General features: G+C 37.3%; 1 protein-coding gene across 8 annotated transcripts in view; it reads left to right on the forward strand.

Annotated features, from left to right (window-relative positions):
• vps13b (vacuolar protein sorting 13 homolog B) overlaps window positions 1–27,167 on the forward strand; it is a 197,146-nt gene that overhangs the window by 89,846 nt on the left and 80,133 nt on the right. For 6 of the 8 annotated variants that reach the window (XM_077720537.1, XM_077720539.1, XM_077720535.1 and 3 more), the window contains 7 exons: window positions 2,583–2,748; window positions 3,378–3,492; window positions 8,625–8,760; window positions 9,386–9,628; window positions 9,734–9,890; window positions 9,962–10,073; window positions 26,185–26,388. In XM_077720537.1, the coding sequence (XP_077576663.1) occupies window positions 2,583–2,748; window positions 3,378–3,492; window positions 8,625–8,760; window positions 9,386–9,628; window positions 9,734–9,890; window positions 9,962–10,073; window positions 26,185–26,388 (1,133 nt within the window). Of the gene's footprint in view, window positions 1–2,582; window positions 2,749–3,377; window positions 3,493–6,822; window positions 6,890–8,624; window positions 8,761–9,385; window positions 9,629–9,733; window positions 9,891–9,961; window positions 10,074–26,184; window positions 26,389–27,167 lie in introns of those variants that run through there. The other 2 variants (XM_077720538.1, XR_013326843.1) reach the window with 2 other exon arrangements.

A 27,167-nucleotide genomic window follows, 5' to 3' on the forward strand; every position in this document is an offset into this window, starting at 1 on the left:
GTACCTTGGAACTGAATAATTCAATGGGTTTTGTGGCTTGGGAGAATGGAAAAGTGGGTCAATTGTGAAATAAGGATGACTTCCGCCTTTTATAAATAAGCACACTGTAGGTGATATAGTGTGTGTTAAACTTGAGCATTGAAGGAGAAGTGTTTTAAGGGTCGGTATTGAATCTGAGTTTAGGTCAACAGGTCTAACGTTCTCTCTGATTTGGATGAGGTGTCTTGGGGACTGAGATGATACATGTCTTTCACAGTGTTGGACCATTCTCCGAACAGAGACTCATGCTAGAAACATGCTGAAAGGGACTCCCCTGGCTCAGTAACACATGCCTTAAACGTTCTTGGCCACACTTTATATGGAACCATTGCCTTGCCAGATTGAAGACAGCTCACTCCCTATTGACTTGAGTTCTGGTGATGGTCAGGTAGAGCCAGCCACTTACATCATTATTATCCTACCTCTAATGTGGATAAGTATTGATGTGGCCGATGATATTTTGTCACAACAAATGACTGGAAAACTGTCAAAACATTGTTTCTCTGTTCTACAACACAGATGTAAAACCAATTCTAGAAAGGGCCAAGTGGGTGTCGGTTTTCCTACCAGTCAGTGAAGACGACACTATTTCATCAATCTGTTCTCATGCAATTGTAATGAGTTGATTTCAGTCAGGTGCTGCTTATTTCACCTCCTTGTTTCAGTTGGAATGGAATCCTTAACCACAAGGCCCTTGTGAATTTGGTTTGACAGCTGTGTTCTATAGAGAAATGGAATTCCACTTGGTACAGAACAATTTTGGTGATTCTTGGACCTTGGATTCTTGGATTTGTAAAAATGCTAGGATTTTTTTTGTATCGCGATGATTTACTAATTTGTAAAAATGTTGGGATGTTTTTTTGTATTGCGATGATTTACTGATTTGTAAAAATGCTGCCATCTTTTTTTGTATCGCGGTGGAAGCTGTTTCAAAGGTTTTTTTTTTTTTTATTTTTTGGTTGGGAAGTAGCAGTGGTTAGGTGTCCAGTGTTATAGAGTAACAACTCTTCAGTACACTGTGGTCAGTCTCACAGTGCCAGCAGGCAGTTTTTACTTGGGCTCTTGACATCACAGAGTATAATCCCGCTGACTGGTTAAAAACTGTAAACTAAACAATTGTAACCGCACGGACTCACACACACAAGCGTGCGCTCACAGGGGGATATATTTTGATTGTAGCTCAGCAATAATTAGTCCCCAAATGGTAGTTGACATATCTTAAGAGACAGACTGGGCACCATTACTGGTGGGATCATGTAACTTGGTGCCAATCTTTGTTTTTACATAAAACACATTCACACACAATAATCTTATTTGGTTGCATGGAAACATACTTCATAAATAACCATACTTAGATGATCGAAACAAGTAAGAACTCTAAGAAGTCAATACTGAATGTATAGAAATATGCAGTTAATTCACAACATTTAGCATATATTTCGGAATATAAGCCACTACTTTTTTCTCTACGTTTTTTACGCTGCATTTTTTTAAAATAATGAATAGTTTGATTTATTGTGTTTTGTGACAAATTCAGAAAATATTTTCTCATTATAAAATAGAATAAAACCACTCTGCGGCCTGGCGCATCATGATTACGTTTGAAAACGATTGTCACTGAGACCTTGTTGTCAGCCACTCCAAACTGCCATTATATTCAATTTGCAAATTAGTGTTGTGCTTTATCCTTCCAAAACATTGGAATGGGGACATAGTTTCCTCATCTGGATCCTCTTAAAGGAGCTGTAATCATCCCAGCAGCTGTGGTGTTCCTAATTGAGATGGTGGATAACCTCCCCCACCAGCCACAGCCAGGCTCAATAACCATGACATAATCTGTCATTACAAGGCAGCGATGGAAGAAGCTGGGGAAAAAGAAAAAAATCCCACATTTCAAGGGCTTCAAATTACCACATTGTTTATTTGCAGGTCTTTCACTTTCCAGTCATGCAAACATTTGTTTGGGAAACAGATTTACTAGAAGAAGGACATGCACAAGAAATATACACTTTGCCCTGAGCCCATCAAAAGGGGAACCCAAATAGCCTCTTCAGGCTAGGACACATGGCCCTCGCCATCATGCCCTTCCTCTAGGGAGTTTAATATGTTGATTAATAATACTTAATACATGGAATAATGGTAGTCCCTTTTTCCCCAAATGTATTCATCTATTTGGTTCTATGAACTTGCCTCCATGTTGAGCTATTGTAGAGTTTTGTTCACTGTACAAGGAACTGTTCAAACAGTGACATAGATTCTGCATTGCTCAGAATGTGAGCTACATCTAAATGTGTTTTATTTAATTCAGTTTGAAATTAATACATCATAATTTAACATGTTTGAAGTCTTTCCCTTTACAAAAATAAATCCTGATAAATGAGGTAAAAAGAAATCAGTGAAAATCATGGATATGAATTATTCTAATACTTTTCCTTCGTGAAAAAGAAATTATCATTTGAGGCATATTGCTTATATATTAACAGCACATTTAGAAATAAACATTGAGGGACTCTCTTACCTCAACGCTCTTTTTGGCTCCCTAGGGCGATTCAGATCCAGGTGATGATGGCCCATTTGCTGACACGGTGACCCTGGAACAGAAAACTAGCAACATCGGTGGAACTAGTGGAAAAGTCAGCCTTTGGATGCAGTGGATGTTACCCAAGGTTATTGTTGAACTGTTTGCTCCAGACCCCAAACTCAAGACAGGTATGTGTTTCTCTATCTAAAATACACTTTAGTATGTCTATTAGAAATATCCAAGATTACTGTGTCAATGCACCAGAAGCTCGTGACAACACTTTTATATAAAGCGAGCCAGTTAGTTTAGAATCAGGAAGTAGCCAACTCAAGACGAGCATGACCGTAGATATCAAATCAAATATATAAGGCTAGAAAGTCTAAATGCAGAGTTGGCGCTGCAAGTAACTGACGGTCATTTTGTACCATGCAGTATAAGAACATATCAACAAATTGCACATTTTTAATGAGATGGGGGTCTAATCGAGACAGGTGTGTGAATAGACCAGACATGGCAAAACTACGGCCCGCGGGCTGGATGTGGTGAGGTGTTTGAATCCGGCCCAACCAACGTTTTCCAAAAAATGATTGCACTGTATATTCAGTCATTTTACTGTCTCACTAAATGTCTCGTTTTTCCAATATGGCTCTTTCTTTCACCCTGGGAACCAGTGTGAACGTATTGAAACAAAAGCTGCAAAAGCTCCTCCCATCATTAGCAGTTTTCCAGTTGAAGGATTCATGTGGAGTTAAGCATTTTTAATGCACACGTCACTACTTTCAAATCATTAATTATGACTATTATTGTTTCCTCACAGAAATATGTGTGGTCAGTGAACTAGAAGACCTGAGTGCCTCAGTAGATATCCAGGATGTATACACTAAGATCAAATGTAAAGTTGGCAGTTTCAACATTGACCACTACAGATGCAGGTATAGTATTGTTAACACACGTACATGATCATAACATCACACTTCACCTAATGGGGAAAGTTAAAAATGAATGCTAAAAACCCAAGTAGTAAAAAAAAATACTACTACCCACATCACACGCTGTCTTTCGCACACTTACACACATGCATGTATGCTCGCACAGTAATTACAATGTTTTTTTAATTTTTTTAACTTTAATTCAATCATTGAGTTCACCTCACCAATGCCAATAACACTTTTGTGTTCCTGGTCCACCTTCATGAGGGAGATTTTGCGGATTATCACCCCGTCGTCATCGTTTTTCCAGACTGCTTGAGACCAAAAATTGGATGGACGATTTGACTCTGTTTTGGCCTGGCCCAAGTCTGAGTCACAGTGTAGATGAGTTCAGTGAGGCCATCAGTCATTTTATTTGCGCCTGTGGTGTCTGAATTGATTTATAGAAACATTAACACACAGAGGGAAAACCTCTTGGCGTTGTTCCATGACATCCTAATATATAGTAATTTTTCTCCAAGTCAAGATATATTTGGAATTTGATGATTTACCTTCTCCACTGAAATTATCAGGGCAAACAAAGCTAAACAAACCAAAGCTGGGACTAAATTACAGTGTATCTGTAATTGCTGTTTTTCTTTCCACATGTGCACGGCTGCAGTCTCTTTGTTTTTTTATATTTTCCTGTTCGTCCTAATCACATTTACATCATTTGTTACACCGGTACTTTAAAAATGGCCACTATGTACCAACTTGCCTGAGGTCTACTTAGCGGGAGGCAATTCCTCCCCTGCCGTAACCTAAGAAGATCACAATCCGAGCTTCTTGGATTGCACTCACCATAATGAGAATGTGTTCGCAGTTATTTGTGCTTACATGCCTGTGTAAATGTGTTCTTGGCTTCAAGTGCCTGAGCCAGGCAGTGAAGTGGGAATTGAACCATTTTCATGATACCCGATTGAAACCTATCATTGGTAATGTGTAAGTTATTGAACCACTATCATGATAACAGGAAAGGATTCTATTTTGCCCGGTTTTATAATCACCTTCGCTGGTTTTAAAACATTTATATATGAGCGTTGTATGTTTCTGATTGGTTAGAAGATTTTGGAAACAATTAACTAAAGGTGAGATTTGTTTGGACCTCCCTATTCTTTTTTTTTTTTTTTGTCATCGTCTGAGTTGACTACACCTGGAAAAATGTGTTCCATTAGGGTTTCTTCCAATACACCACACCAGGACAGTGTTGGTGGTTTAAAGCAATGTTTTTGTGTTAAGAAGTCATGGGTTATTACGTAATCTTACCTCCCTCGACAATTGTCTGCCCAATTCCTGCTAAAACTCTTCCAAACTTAATTTTTGTTGACACCCTAGAATTCCCCAAAAGATAGTGAGCCAATTTTCACTTTCACTTAATTTTAATGTACATTTATTTAAACCCAGTAAACTACCCATACATTTGGAAGGAAGAGGCTCTTCACAATCCAAGATAGGTAAGACCCATCTGCATTCCCAACACAGATGAGGCTCGATGGGCTCCTGGCCCACTGTAATCTCTATCAGCCACATCTACAAGAGATCCCACTGGGATGAAAGTCCATATTCATCATTCTGAATCTGAACAGATAATTGTTTGGTATGCTTGCACCCAGCCCAGTTTATTGTGTGCAATTGGTTGTCTTAAATTACACCTGACTGAGCAATCTTCCCATCTGGCTCTTGATGTCTCACTGCAGAAAAATAGTAATCTAGTTAGATCACTCTAGAATTATATGAAACTATAAGAATAAGAGAGAAGACGAGGAGGGAGGGAAAAGGTCAGCATTCCTTTGGAATATTAGTAACATTTAGGTGGTTATCTGACATTTCTTTTTAGATACGAATGTGGCATAAAAAAAAAAAAATGTAACAATGTTCAGAGGTACTGCAAAAGCGAAATTACGAAAAGAGTGATGCAAACAAGCTAACTAAATTTTGATAACAAAATGCCAAATACAGTATACAATGCCATGAAAGTTTTAAACCATTCTTGTTTACTTGTTTTTTTATTGTTTATATTTATGTATTTTGATATTTCCGACACACAAATGTGTCAGTTCATCAAACCAATATTAATATCACAGAGATGACGCAAGAAAATTTAAATTGCAGTTTCCAAATATCCCACTCATTTGCCAAATGTCAATCAAGTTGCTTGTTTCGTAAGCCTACGTGACTCATCTTCAATGCCAATGAGTGTTGGTGAGTGTATTCGCTGGGCGAAGCATCTCTCGGTCACATTTCCGGCAAGCCTTGCTCCCACGTCCACACTGGTGTGTCTTTGCAACCACATGCCCAGTCATAAGAAAATGTCTTTCGGCCACATTATAAGCCACTGAGACTTCCCAGCAGCCCAGGATGTTTTTCATTTCCTTCATGCTGCATCCGGTGGCTGGCTGTTTCACTATTCATTATGGCACAAAGCCCAAATTACATAAAACACACAGAGAGCCAAAAAATATTTATTTTAGGGGGTTTGCAACTTATTTTTGTTACACATTTGATGAAGAAGTTGCACTGATGGCGCTTCATCTTATATAGTGGAAGGAGAAGCCATAATCCCGGGTTTTGACTGTCGGTTAATACCTGTTTAATCCTACCCCACAACATCCCGCAATCTAAAACGCTTCAAAAGTTTCTGATTGTAGCTCAGCTAACTAAGAGTAATTATTGCTCAGTCTTTTCCAGAAAGATGTCAAATATATTCTCTTCAAACCGTTGGTTGTTCGATGGAATAAAATTAAACATACAAATATTTTGTAACAGTAACTGAATTCTATTATTTCTTTCATCTTTTGGCAATTTCTGACAGCATCACAGCAATCTCACTTACATTTCTGAGTTTAAAAAAAAAAAAAATTGACATATCCGACACCCACCCGTGCCCCCAAATTGAGTTACATTATATGGGGCCTTTATCTAATAGTTAGGCACAGGTTATTTAAGTTGTCATTAGAGAGAGCCACAGAAGGGACATGTGCTTCTTAGCCCCCCCAGAAAATGTGTTAGCATACTTATTCAAAACCAGGCCACACAGTATGAACTTGTGATTACTATATCAAATAGAAACAAATGAAATGAATGCTATGTTTATCATAATGTTAATGGATTCATTCTACATTTTTCATTACAGGGCTATTTCTGTGTGCCACAACAATAATCTGATGCACGAAGGAATAACCCGGTTTCATATGACTTGTAGCTTCTTGCATTAAAGCGATATTATGGAATTGTGACAGTCTTACAATTAATTCCAGATGCCCCATTAAAAATAAGCCATGTGTGTGTCTTCAGGCCAGGTCAAGGCTGGCACTCTGGGCTTTATGAAGGACTCCTTCTGCAGTGCAAGGAGACAGCTGTGGTGAGACATCTGCCTGTCTCACAGGAGCCAGCATTAAGCGTCACAATAATATACCATATTTTCACACCTATAAAACGCACCGTGTGATAGGATGCAGTCTTATTTGCGGGTATATTTTCTGTTTTTTTTTTTTTTCAATACTTTGGACGCCTCGTCCGATTGGGTGCCAGCATGACACTAGGCTAGTGGATGTTATGCTATCCGCTAGCGTGTGTATGTTATGCTATCTGCTAACGTGTGTATGTTATGCTATATGCTAGGGTACATATGTTATGCTAGCCACTAATGTATGTTAGGATAGGCACTGGCATGTTTTTTTTAAAAAGACAGCACGGGCAAAACTAAGTTTGATAATGCTTTGTTGAGGTCAAAGGTACACTCTGATATAGAGTTTGGCGTTTAACATGCGGCCAGTGAAAGTTGTGTATTCGGGGAACTGGATTCCAGCTTTGGCAAAGCTTGAACAGTGCTGGCCGATACTAGAGCCGAGTCATCCACAATCCATTGTAACTCGCGTCACTCCCAAGCCATTGATTCTCCTCGCTGTTATATCAGCAGCAATAGTTCATTCCAAATCGTCGCGTAACTCCTGCAACGCTGCCTGCCCGGACTACAATTTTGGCCACCCGTTAGCAATCTGTTAGCAGAACTGTAAAAATTGGGTTCGATCCATGGCTTCATTCCACTTTCCAAGCATTCACACCCGCAATGTGTTGTCATTCACGCCAGGCATCTCCTCTGTATATCTCTGATATGCTGTTTCTTTAAGTACTGAGTGTTTTTGAGGGTTAAAAGGGCTGCAAGCACACAGAAGTCAATTGCCTTGCCACTCCCCTGGGATGTTTTGAATTGATTTACCGTAATCCTTGGAATGCACGGGAAGGCTATTTTTGGGGTGAGCGTCCGCTGGGTTGATCTCAATAAGTGGCGTGCCGGCAAGAAATAAAACCAGTTACTCAAGCGGTTAGGGCCGTACAAAAATATGTTTTTGTGCGCAGACAAAATGCACCGACTGATTTTAGTGAAAATTTTAGACTTATAAGTGCGCCCTTTAGGTGTGAAAATACGGTATATCTGCCATTCTGCTGCTCTGAATCAGGGTTCTTAATAGCTACTCCTGCTGGACAGAGAGGAAAAGACTTCATGCTCCTGGCTTTGACTCAGAGTGTCCAGACACATTGCATTGATATACACCCTAAAAACTAAGAATGCAAGAACAGTGTGACATGAAATGACACCCTCTGTCTCTCCAGTGGTTCTGATTGTCTTCATAATCCATTGGAAGGAAACTGTTGACATAACCCTCCAATCTCTTGCTGTTCAAAGCTAATACTGTGGATGGTCTTATACTTGTGACAAATGCTAACAACAACCAAATAATTGCAAGGAATCAGTATACGGCCATTTTAAACAGGGCTCTGAAGTGCTTAACAAAATATATTTTCTGAAATTCATTGGAATTGCATTTGTATTGTGTTCATAGCAGGTTCTCGTATATGACCATTAAACAGTAGTTCTGCTGTTTCAAGATGGTATGGTTTTCCTGGTTTTACTGATTGATATTTTTTCTCCCACCCAATTATCTAAAGGAAAAAAAAATGTAATTCACTGAAATTCAATGACCTCATATACGGTATGTTGCTGTGGTTCTTTCCAATCAAACACTATTAAATTCCCTCCTTCTCTTGCTCTTACTGTCCTCTTTTGCATCTATTATCTCTCTCCTCAACTCCAGTACGGAGGAGGGTGTTCGTCACAGCTGTGGAGGAGTGGTCCTTTCTTGCACTGACAAGCTGAACAGGCGCACTGTGTTGGTTCGACCGGTCAGCAAGCAAGAGTCTTTCTGCCAATTCTCTGGCTTTTTCCCTCCTGTAAGAAATTGGCTCTTCTGCTTTGTAGCGTTTTCTGCCCTGCTTTGTCTGTAGCGGTTTAGTTTGCCTGTGATCCTTAATTCATATCAATCACATGCAATATGATTTTCTAGGACTTATGTGACATTCTGAGAGATGCACAATACTTTTGTTTGCTCAATTTTTTTTTTTAGGACAGAAATCCGGAACCGAATCTAATTTTGTTCCAAGCTATTTTTATTCATAATTTGAAATAAACATTTTAATTACAAATTAATCAAGAGGAATTTATCAATAATCAATCAAGGCAACTATTTAAGCCATTGTAATTTTCAAGCAAGTTGTCTACCAATCACGTTACATTATTATTAAACATATTTGGCCTTTTATTTATTAAAAAAGCCTCCATGTTTAATTTTTAAATGTCCATTTAAAATTTTAAAAATAGAATTGTCATTTGAATGGCATGTTTCTGTTCAGTTGAATCATAACATTTTTGTTAGGTTTTTTTTCCTATGATAGTATATTTAGTTACCTATGTCAATTGACTATATTCCATGTGATAGTGTCTGTTTTTTTGACTTTAGTACAATCACAATTACAATTACCATTAACATTACTTTCCATTCTTTTTACCACTGATCAGACAGCAGCCAAGGTCCTGGAAGGCTCTCACCAGCAACATGGATTCTTGTCCATTACCTATACGCAGGCTGTCACTAAAAATGTGCGGCATAAACTTACCACTAGGGCTGAGCGACCACCACGCAGTGCTGATCCGCTAGCAGATGGCTCACCGCAGTATCTGAGAGAAATCCTTTTGACAGCTCAGCCCTTTGACGTTGTGCTCTCATGTCCTGTAATAACTACTGTTGTTGGAATATTTCAGGTGAGAAATGAGAACAATTTTAGCAAATGGATGTAAAAATGTTCTTTCCTTCAAAGTTATGATGACGTTCTTTTGATTCATCTTGATCTTGACTGGATTTTTAAGACAACAGTACCTAGACGCTACAAAGACCGTGGAAAGTCAGCAGGCCAGCCAATGAGGAACCATACTTTGACTTCTCGGTGTTTGCCTCTTATCTACATCAACACCAATATGATCAGGGTTTTCTGCCCTAGAGCGCCTGAAAAAACTGCAACACAAGGTAAAACACTTACATTTAAATTTTGACTAATTTCTGACCATGACATATAACCCTGTTTATTGTGCTAACAGTTTGCCATGTGAATAAGGAAGACACCTTGGTGCTTAAATTGGGGTCCCTTAGCATGGCTCCTCAAGCTGATAATCCCCTCGCTCGCACTGTGCTACGCAAAGACCTCTACCAGTAAGTTATTTTTCCCCTGTTCTTATGAATAAGTCCATGCTATGCTTTAGAAAAGAGTTATGTTGCTCTGTAGTATTGTTCTATTCTTATTTTTTTTAAAACAAATATGCGATTACCCTCATAATCACATAATTGCTCTCAGTAAACTTTCTCTCGTGAGTGGTTGCTCTCAATGCAATGCTATATACTTCACTATAAAACTTGTGGCTGTGCCACAGTTAAGCTGCATCAGCAATGACAAAGCACAATGAATGACATCTTTAGGGTCCACAGGGTCCGCTGGCTCAAACAAAAGGCACATATGTTTGAAAGCTGCTAGGCCGGGAAAATCTGAACTTCTAAGGGGAATGAATATCTCTGCACAAAATATATTTCCCTGCTATAGGCAGTGCTGAGGATCTGGATTGTGTCACAGCTGCCAGGAAACCACAACCCCACATTGTGTCTGTGAGAAAGCATTTGTTTGAATGGGCAGATATGTTGCTGGCAAACATATGTAATGGGGGATAAAAGTGATGCCTAATGCTTTGTGCAGCTGCAACTAAGATGTGTGCTGACACACGACGTAATGTGGAGGGGGGAAAAATGGATGACAACACTTGCTTTAGCCAGCAGGAATGTCTTAAAAGGAGGATAATGCAAGCAACAGGCAGGCAGAGACATCAATGCTAAGGAATATGCCTCCCAACCTGTAGATGATATAGGGTTGAACATGCATGGTACTGATCAGTTACCATAACTACTGTTGCACTGCCTCTTGTCTGCTCGCTTTTTTTATAACCCAGTTTTACCATTTTTATTGTTGTTTGGCCATGATTTACTTTGGGTTCACCGAAAGGTATTGACCATGTTGTTATCTTGTTCAAATATGACTCATGATGTTTTAAACGTGAAAGTAATCTGTTGAAAGAGAGAAAAATATGGTTCCTTCCCCAATAACGGACTTCCAATGTCTATCTTTACTGGCCTGAAAAGCTTGATTCTGATAGTTTAAGGTTATGGGGTTGGGGTGCTACTACATCTCAAAGAGAATGATGGGCCTGCTCAACACTCTACCCGAACTTCAACTAAATTATATTGGCAGAAGGTTTTTTGCATGCATTTACAGTAAATGCACAATCGAGTCAGTGATATGCACTTAACATTCTTAAAGCTGTGCATGTGTTCAATGATTGCACCACATACTGTGCACATTCAAGATTCATGTTTCACAGTAACTCTTGCCCTGACCAATAACCATTTGTTGTAGTCTACAGGCATGAGTGCAAACAAACCACACTTGGAGTCACCACTTCCCTTTTTGAGTGGAACCTAGGCATTATGCTAAACTACTTTGTGTGAAATTTATTCTTGTCTGAACCAAGCATTATCTTCTGTAGCTTCCTCGTTCATGTCCGAACATCTATTCAATAATGTTGTTGAATTTTAATTACTATGAATGCATATACTTTTTCTACGCCGATTCATCTTGCATTTGATCCTCTGAGAAAGTTACAGTCACAGCTTGTGATCATGTAAACATATGTGTTTACAAACTATAACCATATGTGGCTGCAAACACACTACGTGCCAGTAGCCATTTGCCGTAACTCTGCATAAAGCCCACCTTTAATTACATTTGTTGACATAAGTGAATGACTAATCCCAGCCACAGTTAGTGTTATTGTCTTCTGTACATGAAATTGGTCAGAATGTCTAACACAGGGTTTGAGTTTAATGCCACCCTGGTAGAAAAGAGGCCCGCGAAAGAGCGCGCTGTTGTAAACATTCTGACAGTGGATATTTAGATGAGGGTCCACTCCTGCTATCTCCAACTTCCATTTCAGCCTGAACATTTGTGCTTTGTGAATGTTTATCACTTTGAGTAGATCAGCCTCTTCAAAGAAGGCTAAATAAACTTGTGCATGTTAGACCGCAGCCTTAAGTTGGTATCCACTCTGCGGTTCATTTAGTAGCAGTTTACAGTTTAATTTGATCTTCTGATGTTGAATTGAGTTTCCATAAAAAAGGAGGTCCCCAGCGGCTTCTCTGCTTAACATGAATTATTACACAGGCCTCAAGGCTTCCCCTTTTTACTCCCCTCTTCATTTTGAGCTTACAAGGCCGCTGTCAATTTGCACAGCTGAAATCATTTTCCTGTCCTGAAAAATGGCATGCATGGGTGCCGGTCCGAGGAACGTACAGCCTGACTTTCTTGTGGTTTTGGTCCTTTTCAGTATCATACAGATTTTTTTTTTTTACTCCCCACTTGAAATGTGTGTTTTTTTTCCCTTGAGCACCCAATTGAAAGCTATTTTCCAGGTCACAATTCTGTCTTATAGGAAATTACAAATACACTGGCAATAGTTGCAATAATGGCAAATCATTTATTAAGTTTATAGTAAGTTTGTTAAATTCTGACAGTGATTTTGATAATTTACCCCCCCCCCCCCCAAAAAAAAAAAGTGGATAATACTATTTGTCTTCATTATAATTAACAGAAATTCATCCATGTCAAATTTCCACAACTATAAACCTGTATATTATTGTGTATATAGATCTAACAGCATTTTAACTGCAACTGTATTACAGCAGTGGACATATGTTTATTTTGTAGTCTTATATAAAATATAAGGAGAAAAAAGTCAACTTGTTGGGGTCTACTCATATTGAGTTCTGATTTGTGTATTTATGTCTTAAGCGTTCTGCAAATTTCCCGACAACTCCTACATGACATAGCTCTAGATTCCATCACATAGCCGTGACCTCATGGTCTGTCTGCAAAAAACCAAGAGAGCATCCCACAGTGCCTTAAAATATGTGTTGTGTTATTTTGTTTTCATTGGTGCACATGTCTGCGTTTCTATGGTAATAGAGGGGAAAACTTCTGCTGCTGTGTCAGTAATAAAAAAGAGTAAAGCCACAATAATATACTGTCTACAGACATAATATACTGTCCACAGACATTCCAGTCCACCTATTCCTTATAGGTTAAGAACACTTAGCTGCTCACTGTTTTCCTATGTTATATTAGTTTCCTGCAATTTATAAAACTGTATAACCAATTTAATAGTTCAGTCACTTTTATTTATCACCTCTATTTTACAGTTCCTGCCTCCTTAACATTTCTTCATTTTCTTTTTCACTTACCTCTCTCTACACTCTTCTTGCAGCAAGAAACTTAGTATTTACCATAAACTCAATTTAACAGTGACTTTTTAAAGTATTTCATATATTTACTCTTACATTAATCATTTTGCATGTGGAAATTAGAATGTACACATTTTAGTCCACATCAATATTTCCATGGCCAGTTACTCTTAAATGTGTTATAAATATTTTTTTTTCTGTCTTCCTCATTGGCAGATTGTTTTGCGAGCTACTTGATTGTTGTATTTGGCCTCATTGCACCATCAGCTGAGCAGTTTTCATCTCAAACAGTCTTTACTTTTTGGAGGGATGTCAAATCATGGTATTGTCCTATTGTGCCATATTTTTCCCACATAATGACTTTTTTTAAAGTTATATTCAATGTCTACTAAATTCTTTTGAACAATAGAAGTTTTCGGACCATATGTTGTGATGATTAAATGTTTTGTCATGGCGACATATGTACAGTATTTGCCAGTTACCAGTACTAGTGCCTTTGTACTTTTTTTTAAATAAACACAACCCCTTGAAATTAGGCTATTATTCATTCCAAGGCTTACTCTAAGATACCAGATTGGTGGAAAGGTTTCCTCTTATAGATTGTAACGTAAAGCTTCACCCACTGCGGCCTTTACCGTAATAGTTTTCGCACCCCTGGTCTAGACTAACCACTGGTCATCTCCCTTCCTGTTTAACTCAAGGCTCTAAAAGATATTTGCAGAAAAGAGTAGAACCAATTGAAATTGTCAATACGTTGCTATCAAACAAAAGTCAGACTTATAAATCATCTAGTGTGGGTTATTGTTCTTACTGTTCTTCTAATTCCATTTAACTGTCATTCTGGAGTTGTACCGCAGCTCCGCCAACAGACTGTATACAAGCGAGGAGTTGTATAACAGGTCTTGTTTTGTGGTGTCTGCTAACTTCTGTGTATAGTTTGTGGTTCATTCCTTAAATATCTGTAGACTCTCTGATGGTTTTCTCAGGCTCTTAAACTCAATGAGATGGTTACAACGTAACACTTTTATTCTCCCAATGGAGTTCTTTGTAGGAGTTTAGAAAAAAAGCCTCCCAATGGAGGGTCCCAATTTACATTGTGTAGCAATATTTTTGGAAGGAAAACAATAGCAATGTGGGTAGTTTGCCGCCCACCACATGCAAGTAAAAAATAATAATAAACCACATTAAACTAGTACATGTTTTCATTCTTTTTGGTAGGAGCTGTTGTTTTTGGAACTTAGTCTAAGGTTTTTGTACCTGCCTGGGGATTCTTAATTATCTTTGTAAGGCTGAGGGTTTATTTTAATTTTGTACTGACCAAAGAAGATTGATTCTAGTCAGTTTGATGACATGCTGATATTTTCTGCTATAAAACTGGGAGGTCGCAGAACTTTTTGTTGATGATAATGATTTGACTCCAAATGTTTTAGAACATCTAAAACTGGAACAACAGTTAGTACAGCAGCACTCCGACAAGGTCGAACTACAAAAAAGCACAAACATTATTGAGACCCACATTTGTTTTTATTTGTCTGACCACATTGAGGCAAGTTCAAGTTTGTGTAAATAACAGCCTCACCACTTCAAAAAAATTTATAACCTTGTGCCGCCAACTTAGTAATGTAGACAAAGGAAAATCGATGTCACGTTATACGTTTTGCGCGTAAACATTTTACGGGACTGCCTGAACGAATCGTGAATGGATCAACATAAAAACGACAGTTTGTAGACACGTACGTAATCATAGCTTGAGGAAATTAGTATACCATATGGCGCTAACCAAGCGAGTGGTACGTTTGTTGTGTGACTCGTTTTATGTCACTACTTGAATGAAGTGTGAACTAGTAAACATAATTGCTTGTTCATCTTTTTTCTGGATATGCAACAAAATTCAATTAAGCCCTCCATGGTGCTTAGTATTGCATTTCCTCTGAATTGCTAATTTCGGATCTTTAATATTTTTACCTTATGTTCACCAATGTTTTTCTTATGCCAAGTTATTCCTCTTTTTTTAATACCCTTGAGTACACACACACATCAATGTTATACAGTATGATACATGGTCTCCTACAATCCTTGTTTAGTCCATGATTTCCAGTGAAACTGGCTGATCTGCAACCTTCCCGGAAACTGCTTTTGTGTTTTGGCATGCTGTTGTCATTCAGGTCAGGGTACATGTGGACAAATGTCATTGGTTTGACCACTTAGTTATGTTGTTCTCATAAAAAGGCCTGTTCAAGGGGTTGAATGTTTGGCCACTCGCCTGTGACCCCACTCATCTTTGTGTGTGAGTGCATCGACTTCATCCTGAAGCAGGATATGAGGCTCTAAGAATATACCCTATCAAAAACTAGGAAGCCTAACTCCAATATGTGATACACACATTCTCCTGTCAGTATGTGATGTATGCTCACAAAGCGGGAATACTGTGTGGGTTTTTTTCTGTGTGTGCTTGTGTGTCAGAGTGTGTTGTCAAACCCCAGACGCGCACATTACGGTGTTTTTGTTCTTTTTCTCGCTGTGCATGACATGTTGATATTCTGGCATCCTGTGGTTGGTTTGAAGCTGTCAGGGAGCCTCTAACTGGTCAGCCACACAGCATATCACACACCAGGTGGTCGGCAGCGTGTCGCCACTAATTTCTCTTTCGGAAGATTTACCTTGAAATATCAGAATCTGAGCAATTCGTCTATATACAAAGCAAGGACTTTGAATATACAGTTCATAATATACAATTCAAAAACGTTCACATGGAAGAATTCTTGTTTAAGCTTGCAAGTGTGCGTGAGGTCAGGAGTTACCTGACGTCTACACAGTTGAACATTGCATCAAAGAAAAGACAATTGAGAGGATTAAGTAGGGAAGAAAACCCTCAAGAAAGAAAGAATGTGCAGATGCTTTTAAATGCCCATGTGTGAAGCCACAAGCATAGCTCTGGGAAACCATTGAGAATCCAGTGGTAATTGTCTAATGTGTGTGTAATGACAGGCATATTACAACCGCAGGAGGTCTAACCATACTAAAGAATGTTTTTGCTTTTTTTTGTACCTTCAAGTCCTTGAGGCGGGCATTTGGACATTTACACTGTCCATGGCTCACTTCTTTTCTACAGTAGTGTATTTGTTAGGGTGTCTCAGTAGGGAAATTACTGCATGGCATGCTTGGTTGTTTAACTACATATTTGATTGCAATTTCAGCCGGATACAAGCCGTAGTGATTTACATTACATACCAACCACAGAATTGGTGGTGGAGTGGTTAGCGCTTCTGCCTTGCAGTTCTGGGGTCGAGGGTTTGACGGTGAGCACCAAATTAGTGTGCTCGCCGTCATACTGGGTGTATTGACAAAAGAACAATACATCCCAGCAGTCACTACGCAGTACTTTTTCTATGGGGAAAATAGTAGAGTCAGGGGCTGCTTGCCGTAGTTGTGAGAGCTGTAGAGGATGGTGTACCCTATCGACTGATTTATTTTATTTTATCGTAAAAACAATTTTAGTATTGGTCCATATAGACAGCACATTCGATTATAAGGCACCCTGTCTATTTTGGAGAAAATGTAAGACTTTTAAGTGCGCCTTTTAGTCGTGAAAATACGGTATTTTATAAGGATAGCCTGGTTTCCTCCCAAATCCCGAAAACATGCATGGTAGACTGGTTCAACACGCTAAATTGCCCCATGGAATGAGTGTGACATTGAATGGTTGTCTGTTTCATTATGCCCTATGATTGGCTGGGTACCAATTCAGGGTCTCCCCCGCTTAGTGCCCATAGCTAGCTGGGATAGTCTCCAGCACCCCCACAATCCTTGTGAAGATAAGCAATTTGGAAAATGAATGATTACAACGAGCAGAATTCGCATACAAAACCATTTAGAGATTTCTACTGTGCAGTTCTATGTTCTGTGCATGTCCGTGCAAGGGTGTCATTTGTAGAGTTGAATTAACCACAGAGGGAAATGTGAAGCCACCACATAGACAGTTCTACAGTGGTGGTCCTCTTTACTCTTTCCAAAGCGTACCCAGCACACATACATGCACACATGCAGCACCCCGCCAGTCGGCACCCGACCCCCCTCAATTTATGACTGCCCAGCTCAGGTTTCACATATGTAATCATCGGAAAAAATACTGTATTAATTCAGGGAAAATACTTTTCTATGTACGGTTCATTCATGTTGTAGATTTTACTGTCACTGTTCAATTACCATTTTTACTCAGTAATGATGAATGCCAGTTTTAATGTATGATGTTTGTGAATTCACTACTTTTATCTCATTATTGAGAAAAAATCAAGGCAAGTTCTTTGTGTGTGTTTTTTTTTTTTACTCCTTGTAAGGACTACCCATGTGTGGCTAGAAGTGGGATCATTCGTATCATAAAATGCCATGATCCATTTAGAGTGTCTGGTTTGAAGTTTGAAGAGGAGGTGGGTTGCAATGGAGGAAAGACTCGGACATTGTCTTATCAATAATACATCAAAGTAGAGATGTGCACATCAAATACGAACAAATCACATACATTGGTAGAACAGAGAATATATATGTGTATAGAGAATATATATTTGTTTGTATATATATATATATATATATATATATATATATATATATATATATATATATATATATATATATATATATATATATATATATATATATATATATATATATATATATATATATATACGCATACATACATATATATATATATATATATATATATATATATATATATATATATATATATATATATATATATATATATATATATATACACATACATACATATACACATACGTACGTACATACATAAATATATGGTACACATTATAATGTTGTTAATTTTTTGGTGGCTATACAATATTCTCCATGTCGACACAGATATTCTTAACATCTGGGAACACTTTTTAGTGCAAGACCTGTCCAAGTGTTATTTTAAAATCCATACATCTTTTTTTTCCTTCTTCCTCAATTAATAACCTTTATTCTCTATCCAACTCAAACAAGCCGGGTTCACCTTTGGACGCCTGCTTTATATTACTCAATGCAATGTAGTCATTAGGATGTATCTTACATGGCCACCACCTACCCCCACTTCTCTGCAGGATGCTCTTGAACATTTTTACAGGTTCTTAACCTCCCGATTTAGTTGATCTTCTTTATGCTGTCACTTTCTGGTCAGATCACAGGATGCTCTAGAGCATTTCCTGCCAACATGGCTGCAGGAAAGAGGCAAAAAACTGGCCCTGTTTGATGTGCCATCTCCTCTAATGCTTTGCACCTGGAATGTGCTCTACATGCATTTTCTGTTCAACAGAAGCACTTACATTACATCCTCTCTTAGTATTCCATTCCACATAGCGGCTGCTCCCCGAGCTCAAGTCTTCATTTATTTTATGTTACATCTCCCCCTAAAACAATTAAACGTTTTGCGCCCACAACTCACTGCCGCCCCTTTATTTAAAAAAAAAAAAACAAGTACACCACTGTATTAAACAACAATTGAGAATAAATTAAATATTTTTGCTTTACGTACACATGCACCTAAACACAAAACTTAACAACTTTAAAATTAAATACATTTTGGTGAAGTCTCGGTCTGCTGATAAATGCCTTTGATGACTTTTTATAATTTTTCTAAAATTTGCCTTGAGATATGAGACAAATTTGAGTATGTATGTATGTGTGTGTGTGTGTGTGTGTATATATATATATATATATATATATATATATATATATATATATATATATATATATATATATATATATATATATATATATATATATATATATATATATATATATATATATATATATATATATATATATAGATATATATAGATATATATAGATATATATAGATATATATAGATATATATAGATATATATATATATATATATATATATATATATATATATATATATATATATATATATATATATATATATATATATATATATATATATATATATATATATATATATAGATATATATAGATATAGATATATATATATATATATATATATATATATATATATATATATATATATATATATATATATATATATATATATATATATATATATATATATATATATATATATATATATATATATATATATATATATATATATATATATATATATACACATACATACATACATACATACACACACATACATACATACATACATACATACATACATACACACACACATACATACATACATACATACATACATACATACATACATACATACATACATACATACATACATACATACATACATACATACATACATACATACATACATACATACATACATACATACATACATACATACATACATACATACATACATACATACATACATACATACATACATACATACATACATACATACATACATACATACATACATACATACATACATACATACATACATACATACATACATACATACATACATACATACATACATACATACATACATACATACATACATACATACATACATACATACATACATACATACATACATACATACATACATACATACATACATACATACATACATACATACATACATACATACATACATACATACATACATACATACATACATACATACATACACACACATACATACACAATAACTGTTGTAAACATTGTGTAATTTACTTCAAAGCGCTTTGCCAACCTCCCTCTCTTTGACGGATAAAAATTATCATTTTCAGAAAGTTTTTGCGGGCTTCCCTATAATATGAACCATATTAGCCGGACACAACTACCAAATCAATATTAAGTGGAAAAAGTGTTCATGTTGAAGATTTCAAGCAAACATTTCTATAACTACAAAATCACTTTCCTGCCAAGGGCATGCGTCACAACTCATATCACACATTGAACAATCATGCTTTGGTTTTCCATGTGAGCTCATCTGATAATGAATTGTATTCAGAGAGTTTTGCCTTAGATTTGTGTAATGTTTTCGCAGGCTTCTATAGCTGCCAGTCTGGACAATGTTTCCTTGTTGCGTTCACGCTAAACACCACCCCCGCCCCCCCCTCTTGTTTTTACAACCGGACGAAAGACATTTATGTGCAATAGGACCTTTGGACAACTCCTAAGAAAGGAATAAGTTAGATATCTGGACTACAAAGTCACCCCTTTTCTGATGAACATAGGGACGCGTACAGTCTTGAAAACTAAAGGGGTATCCTCCTTAAGTTTTGTTGAGAATCTAGTTGAGGCTAAAAACCAAGTGCAGAGGTAAGTATAGTAATACACTGACATATGACTGCCCCAACACACGAGAAATTAGAGATACGAGGGAAAATTCTGAGCAAATATTTGCCTTGAGATACGAGACCAATTTGAGATACTAGTATATGACAGCCTGGTGGCCGAGTCTGCGAGAGGCCTATGATAAAAGCGTTGCTCTCGACGCATCTCCCTCGCATAAAGATATTTACAAACACTAGGCGTACAGATACAGATTTTTAATACATTTCGGCTTTCAAAGCCTCTGTGTGGTCTTGGATCAGGTGATAAACAATCTATTTCTGCTTTTTTTCTGTCTCACTCCCCCTTCTAGCTTTTGCATATCGCAGCTGCACTTAAAACTTAATTAAGTTCCAAATAGCAAAGTGCATATGCTAGCAATTTTTCAGACTGTCTTATTATTGTGTATTATTATTTTTATCAGATTTCTACACCATTAACATAACATGCACTTCACAACTTATTACATCATTTTTTAAGAGCAGAAAGTTGAAGCATTTATAATGATTTGGGATTTTGGAATGTTGTTCTTTGAAAGAGAGAACAATTATGTCTATCTATCTCTTGGTTATGGTCTTGGCTCGTCTTATTATTGATTTTGTCACTGTAATGACTCCAAAAAGTCTTGGTCTTTTCTTAGTTTCAGATAGTGTGGTCTTTATTTAACACAACACTACAGTCACCTGATTAAGCAATAAATGACTGTGTGAAAACTTGCATTTCTCCGAGCCAGATTCCATACCACTGGCCATGTGTTGAGGGATGTAATTGATAAAATGATATGGAATGACACACTGGGATTATACCCCACTGGAAATGATTGGCAGGAAAGAAACATAATTTTGTAGCCGTCTCTGAAAAGTTTAATACCCCTGAATAGTTCTAATCCTATCTTGACATGTTTTATAAAAACAACTATGCGATGTTCAAGCAGTGTATTGAATATTTCCTTTAAAATGGAATAAAAAAGAAATCAATTAATCCTCTAAAGGCACGTGAATACACTGAACACAGAGGAATGCATTGCAACATTTAAAATAAAAGAAAGAAAATTAAAATAAGTCAGCACCAATGCTACAATAACAATTATGTTTGGGCAATGTCCATTCCCTTTTTTATGTAGTGCTGTATAAAATGCTAATTGTATGTCCACTAAATATTATAGTTTTTTTGTGAATCAAACAATATAACTTTACTGGCACACAAATTGTGAGAATGACGGACTGTTAGAATAAAACTAAAACTCTGATTTTGAGTCGGGTACAAGTTTGAGCCGTATTTTTTGATATTTTGGACAATAGTTTATGAGTAATGCTTAGCAAGATTATCATGACCACCTCCCAATATACCAATTAAACATTGTTAAGAAGAAAACCTTCAGTTTCTCTTTATAGAGAATTAGGTCCTTTACTTTGGCCAAGTTTGACAAATGTTTGGAGGAACTTGTTGTTTGCTTCTTGAGTTTTTATTCTCACTGGGTTTCATCCATGGTGAAGTCATCGAAAATTAATTCTGGAGAAACTGTAACTGACACAGTTTTAAATTTTGCTGACTGTATATTCCACTACATAATTTTGCCCCCCTCATTCTGATGCTTGGTCAGTATTGTAATTTCAACCATAATTGGGGGATGCAAATGAACAACTATTGGAATATTTTGACTGGGGTTTTTTGACTGGGGTTTTAAATTTACTGCACACATGTTGAAGAATTTCCGTCTATTAAAAACAGACTACGATAGGCATTGAAGGGGATTAACGTCCTGAGTACGTGAAATTTTTATGAATCATACTGCTTTTGAATTCCCCTTCAGCATTCGAACTTGCCAAGTGGGAGTCAAAACAAACTGATTAAGAAGCCACTGTGCAGTGTAATGCTTTCACAAAGCTGCTGAGTGCCAATGAGGACTTACTGGCTACACTTTTTGATGGAAAAGCACCAGGGACCTCAACCAGTGGCGCCTTAAATCACTGAAAATAATATATAAAACAACCTCTCATGTCAAGTGCACTCACTTTCCATGATTTACATGTTTGACATTTGTAAAACAAAGTTAACCATATTAATAGAAAACCACACTCTACCTTAAAATTGATAACAAGTGACAACAGAATAGCAATGTTTTAGGATAGCAAAGTTACTGCCTGCGATGGTTTATGAAGTGTGGAATTCTTACTTTAGAGTCATTTTCTTCAGCATTCTCCACCTTCGGGTGTGTGAGGAATGGAGTACAAACTGCATGAAGCTAATACCTTGGCCTTAGAATTGATGCTTCCTTCGTTCTAAAAAAAAAAATCAAAATTGTCTCATAAATGAAACGGAAAGAGACAAATAGAAACATAATGATAAAAGTTCTATTGTTTGGATTTCCAAAAATTAAAGCAACACAAATAATATTTTCCTGCCTTTTAATATCACAAATTATCCAAATTGAGCACAATGTTTTAGTGACCATTCCACCCCTCGTATGTAAAGAAAACCGATAAGTTTGATCACTCAAGGTTAAGGAAGATAATAGTCCCTCAGCTGCCTCTGGTTTGAGAAAAGGACAATCTGATTATTAGACTGTAGTGCCAAATAGAGTACCTCATCTTACCTTAAATGCACACAGATTGGCTCATTGCCTTGCATCAGTGAGGAAATGCAAGATGACACATATTGCAAGTGATTGTTGGAGGAAATTAAGTGAAAAACAGGTCTGGGGTTGTGGCTTCACATTGTGGGTTTTGGATTGACAAGACCCAGAAGCTAGCTGGCTTGGTATTACACTGGCGCTTCCTGCAACCACTGGCCAGGGGCAGGAGTTTGGGAAAGGGTTCTGGTTGGAAGCTGTGTGAGAACTGTGTGCATGTGTGCATGTTGCCCCATAGGATCACCCCAGTTAGAGTGTCTTAACACAGCTTACTGCTCCCACACTCCAACCAACAGGCTGTGAGCCTCAACCAGTACCCGTTGTGGTTTGTTTTACAACCTTGAACCACATTTAGCCTTCAAAACCTCAGAATGGTAATCAGTATTTCCCAGGATTCCACTTTTAACAAGCCATTTTACTTGTATTTACAATATGATTTGCTGTACAATATAATTTGCTGCAATATTCTCAAGGTATTCAACTTTATTTTTCTAGCAATTATTTCGTTGCTGTCATGCAAATATATAGTCCATGTCTGGATTTGATTTTGTTGTTATCCACATTCTAGGCTTTCACTTCAATTTGCTACAGCATGCAGTTGTGAAGCTTGTCTGTGTGTGAGTGTGTGTGTGTATGTGTGTGAGTGTGTGTGCGTACGTGTATGTGTGCGCGAGTGTGCGTGTGTCTGTTTGCTATTAATTGGCATCCAAGGCATCAGCTAATGCTTTACTCTGTCCAGTAGGCCCTCTTTTATAAATTCTATTACCACATGGTCCCTAATTTGCTCCACCTCAATTACCAATACTCCCAGAAGTCTTCATAATGAGACAAATCAAGATGAATGTTCTGTTAAACACTTGTACAAACACTTGTTTCAAATACTGGAATGTAGAGTGTAATTCTGTTTTATCATATTTTCTTTATATATTTTTCTGTATATTTAGTGTTAAACCGGGACACGGCCATTGCTTATGTACAGTTTGTTCCTGCAATTATGGACATTATCTAGATTCAACACATTACCTGTGTTTAAATTCATAGTGTTTTACTTTTCTACCAAAATAATGTAACTCAAGAATGTTTATTAACAAAGTAAAGGGCCTCCCTACCTGTCTTCTTCATCTGCAAAAGGGTGTCAAATATTGGTTGTTATTATTTCCACAACACGGTGGCTCACAGATGTGTGATAAAAGCATGTGAGAAACCATGGCTCCATTCCACCTGCCTTATTTTTTGTATTTTAGGTCATACATCTGCACATGGGTAGATGGAGTGCTACATTCTCCCAAGGCCTTCTGTCTTTTGGCCATGCAGTGTGGTCCTCACATGACCAATCAAATACGTCAAACTGCTAGTGCACCCCCCACGCCCTCACAAACACATGTACAGCAAGCGGTCTGGCTCCAATTATTATGGCACCCCAAGGAAAGCTCCCAACGTTCCTTTCCTTTCCTTATCTGTCAGAAATGAATCTCTCTCGTTTCCTACAATTGGCTGCGCTATATATCGTTTGATATTAATTCACATAGGTTTCTGTTGACTATATGACCAAGAAAAATGTTTATCATTTATATTTATATCACTGGGGGGATGACCCTACAGCTCAACAATGTAGAAAGAAACTTGGCTGCAGACTGTCATGTTATGTTGATTATGACTAAAAGGCTCTGCTAAATGGGCTCAAGTGGAAAGATCATTTGGAAAAGCATATGAAGTAACTTAGGTTTGTTTAATGTGAAAGATAGAGTTTGGGGATGGGCAGGATGTGGAGGTAATGTTACAAAATGGCCTAATGATTCTAGACCGATGCATCCCACCCAAATCATACTTGGGCCCTTGGCTTGATTCTTATTTGACTATGTTGATAAATGTTGTTCCAAATGTTGATTAAGGATCTCTTTCACTTGTTTGTGTGTCAACAAATCCAGCTAACTCTGGTTATGCATCTCTGATCTCCCATTACTGTTGTTTTTGTATTTGATATGTATGTCATAACATAACACGCTTATGGAGGTCTTTACAGTGTGGCTAAGGGAGGAAAACTCTGAATGAAAATTAGCATTGACATTGCAGTTCTAAATAAAACTACTCAGTCTGCCGCTACATCTGTAGTCATTTTAAACTCTTATTTATTCCATTTAAGCACTCATTTGAATTCACCAGCACAAATAAACAAATCCTAACGATCCAAACTTTTGATGTCATAAACAGATGCTCAATTGTGATTGTTCCTTTTAACTTTATGAAATCATGTGGATATTTTCTTTCAAATGTATCATCTTTTCTTTGCACTGATCAATCCCTGTTTGTAGTAGTTCAGCCACTTTGCCAGCTGTGGCTCTTCCTGATTTATATCTTCGTCCCTATCAGAGTTGTTTTCATTTAAATCTTATGTGCTAAACGGGACTCAAGAATAGAAAGGTATAGCCAGGCACAATTCATTTCCCTGCCAATTATAAGATAATATGATCGGAATCTTGATCTTTTTTTCCCTATGAGGTAGTTTTTGCAAACATTAATGAACAATGATCCAAAACATAAAGCCAAATCTACAATGGAATGGTCCACAAATAAACATATCCAGGTGTTAGAATGGCCAAGTCAAAGTCCAGAACTGAATCCATTTGAGAATATGTGGGCAGAGCTGAAGACTGCTGTTCACCAATGTTCTCCATCAGACCTCACTGGGGCTGAGCTGTTTTTCAAGGAAAAATGGGCATGGATTTTAGTCTCTCAATTTGAAAAACTGATAGAAAAATCTCATTTTTTATCTTTATTTTTGAAGCCTGAAATATGGCCAAAGGTTGAAACGTTCAAGGAATCCAAATAATTTCCTGTTTCTGTATATTTAACAATTATTATTTAATTATACAATATATTGCTGGGGATTTGCATGTTTTTTCACCACCCTTTACACCTGCTAAGCTTGTTTTAAATTGGCTTCTGTATCAAGCTGGATCAGATACAGAACCTTAACTCCTATGTTTACGGTTAAACCTCTGCATCATCAGTGTCTACCACAATGTCCCAGTATGTTAACCAAATCAATGCATTTGTTTTGTTTTAGACGTGCATTAAACCTTGGTATCCTGCGTGACCCAGGTTCAGAGGTTGAGGATCGTCAGTACCAAGTTGATCTTCAGTCCATCAACATTGGCACAGCTCAATGGGAGCAGCTCAAACCAGAGAAGGAGGGAGTAAAGGGAGGTGTATCTGCGGACGTTGAGAGGAACTCCCAGAACCCAGCTCTGGAGTGGAACATGGCCAGCAGGTCAGAAGAATTATTATTTCTTTATTGTATACAGACAGCTTTACTCCATCATCATTATTTTGTAAGGAAGTCGTCACACTTTACCCCACCTTTTTCATCAAATTGTCTGGCAGAATCATTCGTAATCGCAGCCGTCACACACACATATGTAAGATGTACAGAATATGTGTTAGCCAACAAAACTGAGTGAGAGGTGAAGTTGAGCACTTATTATCACAAACAGGGCCAGATCTTTTTTTTTGTTGTTATGACTTGGCATGACTTGGCAGCTCAACTAGCGGTAAAAAAAAATGCATTATTGGTCTTACAACTTATTTGTCAGTGGGACAACCGTGACTAGCTTTGGACAGATGAAAGATACTTGATTTGAGTTGTGGCATAGGGTTTGGCAATATCATTAGTAATTTGGTTTCAAGTGTAATGATAATTTAAAAACTTTTTCTCTTGGCAATCAAGCGTGGTAAGCATTTCTGTATAGAGAACTGCAAGTGATGTCAGTCGCTTAGTTAAGAATACTTTGTTTTTAGAGGAACAAAGTTTGTTGATTTTTTTTTTAAATTGTGCATCTTATTGGGTTTTTTTCCTGATGATGGTAGTGTGTTGCAATATATTTCTTATGACTTACTTCATTGTATGCCTGTGAGATGTGTGAGTACCATTTCCAATGTAGTTGCTCTCCTTTTAATGGACCTCTCTGAATACATATCTACTATTATTATTTTGATGTTTTAAGTATGCTCAGTAGCTAAAACAAACTTCAGTCTTATAGCCTTTTTGGC

Source organism: Stigmatopora nigra, chromosome 7 (genome assembly GCF_051989575.1).
Source record: "Stigmatopora nigra isolate UIUO_SnigA chromosome 7, RoL_Snig_1.1, whole genome shotgun sequence".
Taxonomy (NCBI): domain Eukaryota; kingdom Metazoa; phylum Chordata; class Actinopteri; order Syngnathiformes; family Syngnathidae; genus Stigmatopora; species Stigmatopora nigra.